A 12,333-nucleotide genomic window follows, 5' to 3' on the forward strand; every position below is an offset into this window, starting at 1 on the left:
TAACATTTAGCACTCAGATTTAGATTAAGAATACAGATTTAGACGTAACATATAGTTTTAGATATAATGTTTCGATTTAACATTTAGATTTCAAATTTAGGTTTCAATTTAACATTTAAGATTTAGAATTAGATTTAACATTTCGATTTAGATATACAATTTAGAGTCAACATTAAAACTTAAATGTGATGAAAATGAGCTAAATGTGAGAAATATATCTGCTAGAAAAGTGTGACTGAACTTTAACATTTGGCCCTCCATACTCCAGGTCCCCTGCATGTAAATGAGTCAAATGACTGTAGAAGACAAACTAGTTTTGCTTGCTGTCTATTTGTGAAGAGGTGGCGACTTGTCCAGGGTGTACCCCGCCTTCCGCCCAATTTTAGCTGGGCTCGGCTCCAGCACCTCCGCGACCCCCGCAGCGGTAGAAAATAGATGCATGGATGTTTTGATGATCCATATATTCACTCTAGATTCATGGAGGTGCAGATGAAGTGCAATAAAGCAATACTGTTAGATTTATAGTGATTAGTTAAAAGCACAGACGATATTCGATGGATCTCATATTTATGTCAAATAAAATTCTGCTTCGGGTCCCAATTTAGCAGCCCTGTTTTGTTTTGCTTTCTTTAGGAGAGAAGTGTATGTTACTTTCTCCATACTTGTAATGAAATGTGTCTGAAGCACACCAGCAGGTGAGCGCTAATGAAGGATGGTAGTTGAACACTTCCTGCAGCGTTTGCTCTTTAGATGTCATGATCTGTGGTTTGGATCATGTTTTATGTTAAAGACTCCATAGTTCCTGGTTGCACTTACTTGTTTGTTTTGTCACCATGGTTACTCATTGTGTTCACCTGTCTCTGATTAGTGCTCGCCAGCTCACCTGCTTCCCGAGCACTAATCAGAGGCATTATTTAAGCTTGTCTTTGCCAGTCAGTCAGTCAGTCGGCCTGGGTTCATTGTTTGCGTCACACCGTTTATGCCAAGTAGTGAAGTGAAGTGAATTATATTTATATAGCGCTTTTCTCTAGTGACTCAAAGCGCTTTACAAAGTGAAACCCAATATCTAAGTTACATTTAAACCAGTGTGGGTGGCACTGGGAGCAGGTGGGTAAAGTGTCTTGCCCAAGGACACAACGGCAGTGACTAGGATGGCGGAAGCGGGGATTGAACCTGCAACCCTCAAGTTGCTGGCACGGCCACTCTACCAACCGAGCTCTACCGCCCGGTTGGTAGTAAGTTTTGTTCGGTTCATGTCTGATTCAAAGTTTATGCCAAGTGTTCGTTTCATGCCATAGCCTATGCTAAGTCCTAGCTTCATGTGTTTTAGGCACGCTTGCCTTTTTTTTTTGTTATTTGCCTGTATTTTGGTAGTTGGGTGATTTATGTTTAATAAATCTAATCCTACCTTCACGCCTTCGTCCGGAGTCAACCCCCGCCGTGACATTAGAAACATTTAACATGAGTTTGTTGTAATTGTGTTAGTTACCATTGGTCCCCGCATGGGCAAAAACGACATCACTTCCTATTGACTTATTTCTCGACAGTTACATTTGTGCACAATGTCACTTTTACCATGTTTTTTTTAAATGATTTTTATTTCAATAACAATGTAATGTTAAACATTAATAAAGCATTGATCAGGTGGTAAGCAGGATGGGAGGATGAATGGTGGACCGGGATTGGCTGGCGGATTAACAGGTGAAATGATGAGCAGCTGGGAACAGGAACCGGTTGATTGGCAGCAGAGGCAGTGAAGGAGTGTGACCTGTAGATACAACAGGGGAAGAAACACAAACAAACCACCACTGCTTGGAACGTAACAATATAAGACAACATTTTTATTACCTATCAACAGTGTTGGGTTAGTTACTGAAAACCAGTAACTAGTTACAGTTACTAGTTACTTCATTTCAAAAGTAACTCAGTTACTAACACAGTTACTTACACCAAAAAGTAATGCGTTACTGTGAAAAGTAACTATTTAGTTATTTTTTTTCTCTTTTTTTTTTAAAGCTCCCATTAATGCCCTTTTAGCCTTCATTTCAGTACTGTTATTGCACTGGAGAATAATACAACGTGTTGATCAACTTGACATGCATTTGCATTACTGAACTCTGCTAAGCAATGTGGTCTGCATACAACACACAAAGATATGTTTCAAAGGGCCAATTTATTTCAGGCCAGAACAATTTGACGAAACTATTTTAAATAGCTGCAACATAACATACATAAGTAACAAACAGCATAATAACAACATAGCTGTAAACCTGGCTTCACCCAAGGAAATAACACATGACATACACAAAGCCTAACCAGGCATTTTTTTCTCTCAAGGAATTGTGAAATAAAATCATGTCTTCATGAGATCAACACTGTACTGAAGCCTAGAACACTCTACGCATTTCCCCAGTTTTAGTTTAGAGAAAAGGAAAGGTTGGCCTGGCCCACTAGGATCCCGCTTTATGGTTGTGAACTTTATAGTCTATACATTTAGAGTGATGTGATAATCAAATACTCTAGAAGTCTACAATGAAAGAGTATATAAGAGAATTAACAAGACTGTGTGAACCTTCAGTGCTGAATGATGAGCAGAGGCAGAGTTTGGAGTGTCTTCTTTAGCTCGCTTTCCATGTTTATGTCCTCACTGTCCAGGTGCCATTTGACACCCGCTATCATGCTAATTAGCTGCCTGAAAGCGGGTGACTCCACTGTAGAAAATAGCCTGCATGTCTTCTAGCACGTACGCTGCAATGGCTCTATCAATGTTGTCCTGGCTAGCAATGCCTCGTTAAAATCCAGCCGCTGTTGGAGGTGGTGGTGAAGTGGCATTGGAGTCTTTGTCTCGCTTTACTAGCTTCATCAAAGCATGTTGCTTTTGTAGCTGTTTCAGCAGATTTGAATTGCTGTTTTGGGCAGTAGACGGGATCTTTGATCCAAGACACAACTTACATTTAACTAAAATGTTGTATGTTGGAGAGGTTAATTTAGCCTACTAATGTGTATTTATAAACGGTTGATTTATATAGGCTAGTAAGGTAAAGTTTTGTACCTGACAAGTTTCGGCTATCTTGCTTCTGCAGCTTTCATCAGAGGTGTCACGTGATGTCACCTCTGATGAAGGCTGCAGAAGCAAGATAGCCGAAACTTGTCAGGTAAACAACTTTACCTTACTAGCCTATATAAATCAACCATTTATAAATAACTAAAATATTATTTTCTTTGTGCTCGACAAAAGAAAAGAAGTGAGAATATCTCCATGTTAAGAAACTCGACTGCGGCTCCGCCATGATGTCTTGTTAGTAAACACAGACACCCTCCCCTCCCCTCCCCACACCCATACCCAGACACACACAGAGCGCGCCTCCGGCTTGTGACACAAGAACATTCAGAAGGACGACACTGCAGCTCTCCAATAAAACACACTCCGATCTTCAGTTTCTAGTCGATACTGCATAAAAAATAACGTAAAATAACGCAGTAACGCATCATGTAGTAACGGTAACTGAGTTACTGAATATAAAAAATAACGCGTTAGACTACTAGTTACCGCCAAAACTAACGGCGTTACATTTGTAACGCGTTAGTCCCAACACTGCCTATCAATGATACAATGTTTCAAAACAGTCACGGTAACCAAGGTGAGTTGGTGACAATTGACCATCATTATACCGACCCTGTCTGTATACGTGTGGGTGTAACATATTTACATATACAGTGTTGGCGCTAGGAATTTTCAAATCATAAAAATGGGGTCCCACAATACATTTTTGAGGTCCCACTTTTTTGAAAACAAATGATAAATGTCTGCATTATCTTGTTATATCTCACATTCTATATTGTGTTTTGGAAAAAGGTCATAAACGTTCCTTAATTCATTTAAAAAAAAAATAATACAAAAGAAAACACATTTTTATGCATATGTAAATTTATTCAGTTATAAACATTCATCAACTTCAGATCTATCCGTCAATTCTTTTTTGTTTTAAGTTGTTTATTTTGTTTGTTTGTTTTCTGCCCTTTTTGTCAAAGAAAACTGTGTGTTTTTATGGTAAACACAAAATATGCAAAATGTTCCACAAAAAATATTTTTCAAAGTGGAATACTTGATGTGAAGTAATCGGAACCTCAATAATTCATAAAAACATTGATTTTGATTCAATATTATGTTTTGTGCAATGACAGTTTTAAAGAAAAAAACAACATTGCAACTTTTTCTAAATTACATTTCAACTGTAAGCTTTTTTATTCCACTGTTATTTTTTTGTTTATTTTAATAGTATTTTCAGACACTGCCTTTAAAATGTTAGCTGCGGACCGCAAATGGCCTCCGGGGCACACTTTTTACAGCCCTGCTATAGATAATAAAAAATTAAATCTGATAACTCTATGGATAAAAAGCAGAGCTGACGATGCATGCACGTCCATCATAACGCACTGTCAGCATCTCTGCTTCAGTAAACAATGACGGTGATGACGTCACTGTCAGCGATGTGAGCGACTTTGATTGATTGAAACTTTTATTAGTAGATTGCACAGTACAGTACATAGTCTGTACAATTGACTACTAAATGGTAACACCCCAATACGTTTTTGAGAGAGAGAGAGAGAGAGAGAGAGAGAGAGAGAGAGAGAGAGAGAGAGAGAGAGAGAGAGAGACTTCCAAATTTCAGTGCCCCTCCCGAAAATCGTCACGTCCGCTTTTCATCCAGTCCAACGAGTGCTGGCCCAGTTACATAATATGTGCGGCTTCTGCACGCACACACAAGTGAATGCCAAGCATACTTGATCAACAGCCATACAGGTTACACTGAGGGTGGCCGTATAAACAACTTTAACACTGTTAAAAATATGCGCCACACTGTGAACCCACACCAAACAAGAATGACAAACACATTTTGGGAGAACATCCGCACCGTAACACAACATCCACACAACAGAACAAATCCCCAGAACCCTTCCGGGACGCTACAAGGTGTGTATGTGTGTGGGGGGGTTTGGTGGTAGCGGGGGGGGGGGGGGGGGTATTTTGTAGCGTCCCGGAAGAGTTAGTGCTGCAAAGGTTTCTGGGTATTTGTTCCGTTGTGTTTATGTTGTGTTACGGTGCGGATTGTTCTCCCAAAATGTGTTTGTCATTCTTGTTTGGTGTGGGTTCACAGTGTGGCGTATATTTCTAACAGTGTTAAAGTTGTTTATACGGCCACACTCAGTGTAACCTGTATCGCTGTTAATCACGTATGCGTTGCATTCACGTGTGTGTGCGTACAGAAGCCGCACATATCTTGTGACTGGGCCGGACGTGGCGTCAGCTCGTAGAGGACGTTAAAGGCAGTGCCTTTAAAGCACGCCCCCAAGACTGTGGTCCGGGTGGACTACGAGATATGACTGATGAACACCTTTGTTCGATAATGAAGGTTGCCTCAGCTCAAAGCCTGAGCCCCGACATTAATGAATTAGCATCCAAGAAAAGATGGCAGGTATCTGGCTTGGGCACATCAGATTAGATCAGTGTGTTGCAAACTGAGCAGTTTAAAGTCCAGAATGGTTGGTTTATTCATTGTTATTTTATTTTCAAATTTATGAGCCTGTGGAAAAAGTTAATGTTGATATTTACCTCAGAAGGCTGCAAATAGAAAAGAGGCATTCAATTTTTATTTAAATTGTATTTGATATGCCATTGATATTTTATTATTATTATTTGAAACTCGATTTTGCATGTCACTATATTTAATGCAAAACTTGTTTGGGTCTCTATTAAAAGGTTAATTTGTTCAACCTTGGCCTTGGCTTTGTTCAGTTTTAAATTTTGGCCCACTCTGTATTTGAGTTTGACACCCCTGCTGTACACTGTTTGTTTTGTCAGGTTTGTGCCGAAAACAAAGTTTTGTTGTACTTGTGCAATGACAATAAAGACCTATCTGAATCTGAATCTGAAAAAACCCCCAAAAAAAACAAGCAAACTGGAGTTTTGACCCGGAGAAGGCAGGGTCGGTAAAAAACAAAAACAAACGCTGCATAATACATACATATACACATGATACATAACACATAATACATACATATACACTACATACATAACCCCACCTATGCTTGACGGTAGGTGTGGTGTTCCTGGGATTAAAGGCCTCACCTTTTCTCCTCCAAACATATTGCTGGGTATTATGGCCAAACAGCTCCATTTTTGTTTCATCTGACATCACATGGACAAAGATAAAACCTGGAGGAAAGTTCTGTGGTCAGGACAATGACCCCAAACACAAGTCAAAGTGGTAAAGGAATGGCTAAATCAGGCTAGAATTAAGGTTTTATAATGGCCTTCCCAAAGTCCTGTGTGTGTGGACAATGCTGAAGAAACAAGTTCATGTCAGAAAACCAACAAATTTAGCTGAACTGTACCAATTTTGTCAAGAGGAGTGGTCAAAACTTCAACCAGAAGCTTGTAGATGGCTACCAAAAGTGCCTTATTGCAGTGAAACTTGCCAAGGGACATGTAACCAAATAGTAACATTGCTGTATGTATACTTTTGACCCAGCAGAGTTGGTCACATTTTCAGTAGACCCATAATAAATTCATAAAAGAACCAAACTTCATGTTTTTTGTGACCAACAAGTATGTGCTCCAATCACTCTATCACAAAAAAATAAGAGTTGTAGAAATTATTGGAAACTCAAGACAGCCATGACATTATGTCCTTTACAAGTGTATGTAAACTTTTGATCGCGACTGTATATACATATATACACATATACATATGTATATATATATTTACACACACAAATATATATATATATATATATATACGGTACACACACACGCACACACACACATATATATAGATATATATGCACACACGCACACACACACATACATACATACATACATACATACATACATACATACATATATATATATATACTGACAAAGAAGCATAGACAGATTTTATGCATGTCCTCCCTGGAAAATCTAATAAATAATTCATAAGCACAGCTGCATTTCCATTCTTGTACATAGATTTTAATGTAAAAAACAAATGTTACAGGAGCCAATAGCACCATAAAACCGCAAACTGTTGTTTTTCACATACCATAATGTATTACAAGGTGACAAAAAAAACACAATTTCAAGTAAAATCTCCAAATATGTAGCAAAAACATAAGGCACCTTATGCTCCCTTACATAAAGTAGTATTCCTCATAATACTCACTTCTGGCCAGAATACTGTTACAAGAACAGTCACAGGGTTCAAAGGTCACAAAGAAAAATATCAAAACAGGACATAATATAACATTTTTTTGAAACAAGATTGTCTTTGTTCGAGCTAGAAAGTAACAGTCTTTAGTTTTCTTCTGCTTAGAAAACAATATTGAAAAATAAAAAAGAGCAGATTAATCATTTGGAGTTAAAACGAGTTAAAGACATTTAACCAACTTTGACTTCTAATGGAGAAAAGTGAGGGTCATCAGAAGTTCTTGAAGATTTCCAAGTCTCTGGGTGGAACAGAAGAGTCTGTTTCCCACTCGTCATTGGCGTACACTTCAAAGTTTGTGGTGTCGCCATCATGGGAGACTTTGGGAACAATTGGAGGCTGTGGATTTAACAATTTAAAGTCACAATCTTATCACAAAATTGATTTAAATAAGTAGAGTAAGCATCTGTAAGCAGGGCTCTGTGTAAAGTTTCTAAATGTACTTTATACACTGCAAAAAGTCAGTGTTCAAAAACAAGAAAAAAAAGTACAAAAATGAGGGGTATTTTATTTGAACTAAGCAAAATTATCTGCCAATAGAACAAGAAAATTCAGCTTTTCAAGACTTTCCAAAAAAAGGAAAATTAGCTAACCTCAATGAACCCCAAAATACCTTAAAATAAGAATATTCTCACTAATAACAAGTGCACTTTTCTTGATAGAAAAAACAAATATGAGACCTTTTTTCTCAATATGTTGAAAAATATTCTTAAATTAAGTAAATGCTAGTGCCATTATCTTGACATAATGATATGCGCTCGGCATTAGATTTCTTGAAACCAGCAAACTTATACTAAAAACTAGTTTATTTTTTATTAATGGAAAGGCAACAAGGCAACCAATTGTTACTCTCGCGGTTTCCTAGCCGCTCAGGCAAAACATATGGTCTAAAAATATCTACATAATATCCATTAAGTAAGACTACGTATTATGTTGAAGGGGGCAGGAAAATATAAGATTTTTCTTCATCCTGCTCCTTCTCAGGCATTGGTGTGTAAATGTATAATTGAATAATTGAGGTATAATTGTCTATCAATCAAAGATGCACATCAATGAAGCAGATAAATTAAAAAAAGAAAAAAAAAAAAAAAGAAAGAAAGAAAGAAAGGTCCGCACACTGCCACAGCAGTGTGAAAAAGAGTGCTTGCTTGAAACGTTATACTTAAATAAAATAAATCCTGATCAATGTAAAATGTGCAAAACAGAACTGAGTACACGTACGGGTCGCGGGCCTTTTGCCTTAAATATGTGACGTCACGGGCAATAGGGGACATTTGGCAACCCTATATACACACTGCAAGTGTATATATAATGAAGTAACAGATAAGTTCATAACTATATGTAATATGTACAATATTTACCGTATTTTGGTCATTTTATGTGTCATGACAGTCTGGCTAGCTGTGTACAAACAAAACATGAAATGTGGGCTAATACTTTACAGATACTGTAATATGATTGTTCATGTTTTTCAGTCAGTACAGATTGGTGTCTTATTGCAGTGTTGTGCATTACAAACTCAAACACGTTTCATTCTGATGTAGAAGCACACTTATCTTTTGCTGTGGTTAGCTTCTACGGCTAATCCTGTAGCACGTCGATGTGTTAGTGTGCTAAAAAAAGAGTTCCTCTGTGTTCGCTCTTACAATAACAATGTCGCTACAGCCTGGTTATTATAAAGGTTAGGGAACGTAAATAAAGTATTCTTGACGGTTTTTGAATTCATTTTTAAAGTGATTCAGAGGTAGAATAGACTGCTCCCATTAGCTGCATTGCTAGCCACCAAGAACGAGCCATTTTTTACATGTTAGAAAATGAAAAATGAATGTAAACAATAGGCACAATTCCAAAAAATGTGCTGTTCCCCTTTAAGGGTAAACTTAGCAAATCAGCAGGAAGTCAAATCCTTATTTCCCGCACTGTATTCTTTCAAGCCTTACCTTCATTTTTCTCAGAGGAACAGTCTCCCAGTCAACAGCCTTGAACCATCGATGCTTTTTCACATCTTCTGTGCCATTCTAAAGGAAAAGGAGCAAGAACGTAAAAGCATTTATTTCATTTCAATAACCAAAACAATTCATTTTGAGGATCTGATTTTAAAAACTACAAAATAACAATGTACATCACAAGGGGAAAACCGTGAGAACCATACCTTACATTTCCCATGATGCTCCACTGCAGTATCTACTTTTAGCAGGAAATTGCATTTTGACAGGAAATGGGCAAATGCATTTACAAACCCCGTTTCCATATACCGTAAGTTGGGAAATTGTGTTAGATGTAAATATAAACGGAATACAATGATTTGCAAATCATTTTCAACCCATATTCAGTTGAATATGCTACAAAGACAACATATTTGATGTTCAAACTGATAAACATTTTTTTTTTGCAAATAATCATTAACTTTAGAATTTGATGCCAGCAACACGTGACAAAGAAGTTGGGAAAGGTGGCAATAAATACTGATAAAGTTGAGGAATGCTCATCAAACACTTATTTGGAACATCCCACAGGTGAACAGTCAAATTGGGAACAGGTGGGTGCCATGATTGGGTATAAAAGTAGATTCCATGAAATGCTCAGTCATTCACAAACAAGGATGGGGCGAGGGTCATCACTTTGTCAACAAATGCGTGAGCAAATTGTTGAACAGTTTACGAAAAACCTTTTTCAACCAGCTATTGCAAGGAATTTAGGCATTTCACCATCTACGGTCCGTAATATCATCAAAGGGTTCAGAGAATCTGGATAAATCACTGCACGTAAGCAGACAAGCCCGTGACCTTTGATCCCTCAGGCTGTACTGCATCAACAAGCGACATCAGTGTGTAAAGGATATCACCACATGGGCTCAGGAACACTTCAGAAATCCACTGTCAGTAACTACAGTTGGTCGCTACATCTGTAACTGCAAGTTAAAACTCTCCTATACAAGGCGAAAACCGTTTATCAACAACACCCAGAAACGCAGTCGGCTTCGCTGGGCCTGAGCTCATCTAAGATGGACTGATACAAAGTGGAAAAGTGTTCTGTGGTCTGACGAGTCCACATTTCAAATTGTTTTTGGAAACTGTGGACGTTGTGTCCTGCGGACCAAAGAGGAAAAGAACCATCCGGATTGTTATAGGCGCAAAGTTGAAAAGCCAGCATTTGTGATGGTATGGGGGTGTATTAGTGCCCAAGACATGGGTAACTTACACATCTGTGAAGGCACCATTAATACTGAAAGGTACATACAGGTTTTGGAGCAACATATGTTGCCATCCAAGCAACGTTACCATGGACGCCCCTGCTTATTTCAGCAAGACAATGCCAAGCCACGTGTTACATCAACGTGGGTGGCTTCATAGTAAAAGAGTGCGGGTACTAGACTGGCCTGCCTGTAGTCCAGACCTGAAAATGTGTGGCGCATTATGAAGCCTAAAATACCACAACGGAGACCCCCGGACTGTTGAACAACTTAAGCTGTACATCAAGCAAGAATGGGAAAGAATTCCACCTGAGAAGCCTAAAAAATCTCCTCAGTTCCCAAACGTTTACCGAGTGTTGTTAAAAGGAAAGGCCATGTAACACAGTGGTGAACATGCCCTTTCCCAACTACTTTGGCACGTGTTGCAGCCATGAAATTCTAAGTTAATTATTATTTGCAAAAAGTTTATGAGTTTGAACATCAAATATCTTGTCTTTGTATTGCATTCAATTGAATATGGGTTGAAAAGGATTTGCAAATCATTGTATTCCGTTTGTATTTACATCAAACGCAATTTCCCAACTCATATGGAAACGGGGTTTGTAGCATGGAAGCTTAGGTTGAATTGCTTAAATTTGCCTTCCTTGTCCCCAAAGTTGTTTTCGCTGGCATGAGATGTTTTTTCAGTAGCCCCAGTGGGAAAACTTGGTCACTTCTTTTGTCTTATGTATGTACTGAACAACTTTGACCCCTAGGTGATGTCAGACTAGAGTACATTAACAGATTTTACATACTCCTGTTAGGATGATATGTGGTCACTTATGCACTCCCCTTAAAAAAGAACAAAAACACATTTATTTTCCACAAGAGCTTTAAAATACTACGTGTGTCATGAAACACAATGACTGCTATGCATTACTTTAAAAAATAAAATAAAAAAATAAAATAAAATAAAAAAAATTTGGACAAAGACTTGGCTAACAAGGCTAAAATGTGAACATGTTTTTTTTTTCATACCAGCAACAGTTCTCAGTCACGGAGCAGCTTACACGATGATTAGGCAAATATTGACATTGTAATTGTTATTTATTTTCTCAGATATGACGTTACTTAGCCTTCCAAATATTATCTTCTTAAAGGTTGACATAATAAAAAACAATCTGAAAATATTGTCTCCTTTTGGAGTCAACGCAATCTTCTTTTATCGTTTGTCCAACACAAGATCCTTTAAATCAGTGGTCCCCAACCTTTTTGTAACTGCTCAACTCTTGAAAATGTGTCCCACTGACCGGGGAGTGGGGTATGGAATTTTAAATTTTTTTTGTCATAAAAAAATACAATCACGCGTGCTTACGGACTGTATCCTTGCAGACTGTATTGATCTATATTGATATATAATGTAGGAACCAGAAATATTAATAACAGAAAGAAAAAACCCTTTTGTGCGGACCGGTACCGGGCCGCGGCTCGGTGGTTGGGGACCACTGCTTTAAATCATAACCATATTCATAAATTAATTAGAATGACCATTTATAGATTGTGGGAGGAGTAGTGGGAGGACACGGCTGTGGAACTCTTCTGGACACAATTCACTGCAAGTGTGATTTATAAGAAGAAGAGTGCACACAAGTGTGCGCAGCGTGCATTTAAAAAACTGTTTTTTTAGTGTTCATTCTGAGGTTAGTGCTTATGCATTGTTTCCCATTTGAATCGATGCAGTTGTATAAATGAGGCCCCCCAGGAGATTAGCAAAACGTACAAGCTAATTCAAAGGACAAAATGCGTTCCAGAGTACGAAAAATGTGTGCAAAATGGCAGGTGTGTGAACGTGTTCCTTATTTGACACTTTTTAGTGCAATACAAATGTATTTTGAATTGAACAAACTGAGCAAT

At 38.0% G+C, this 12,333-nt stretch overlaps 1 protein-coding gene across 2 annotated transcripts in view; it reads right to left on the reverse strand.

Moving 5' to 3' along the window:
* Positions 1-6,993: 6,993 nt before the first annotated feature.
* prkx (protein kinase X-linked) overlaps positions 6,994-12,333 on the reverse strand; it is a 38,825-nt gene continuing 33,485 nt past the window's right edge. For both annotated transcript variants that reach the window (XM_061978263.1, XM_061978255.1), the window contains 2 exons: positions 9,188-9,265; positions 6,994-7,586 (listed from right to left, as the gene is read on the reverse strand). In XM_061978263.1, the coding sequence (XP_061834247.1) occupies positions 7,461-7,586; positions 9,188-9,265 (204 nt within the window). In that variant the 3' untranslated portion in view covers positions 6,994-7,460. The remainder of the gene's footprint in view (positions 7,587-9,187; positions 9,266-12,333) is intronic.

This window comes from Nerophis lumbriciformis, linkage group LG01, assembly GCF_033978685.3.
Source record: "Nerophis lumbriciformis linkage group LG01, RoL_Nlum_v2.1, whole genome shotgun sequence".
NCBI classification, from domain to species: Eukaryota; Metazoa; Chordata; class Actinopteri; order Syngnathiformes; family Syngnathidae; genus Nerophis; species Nerophis lumbriciformis.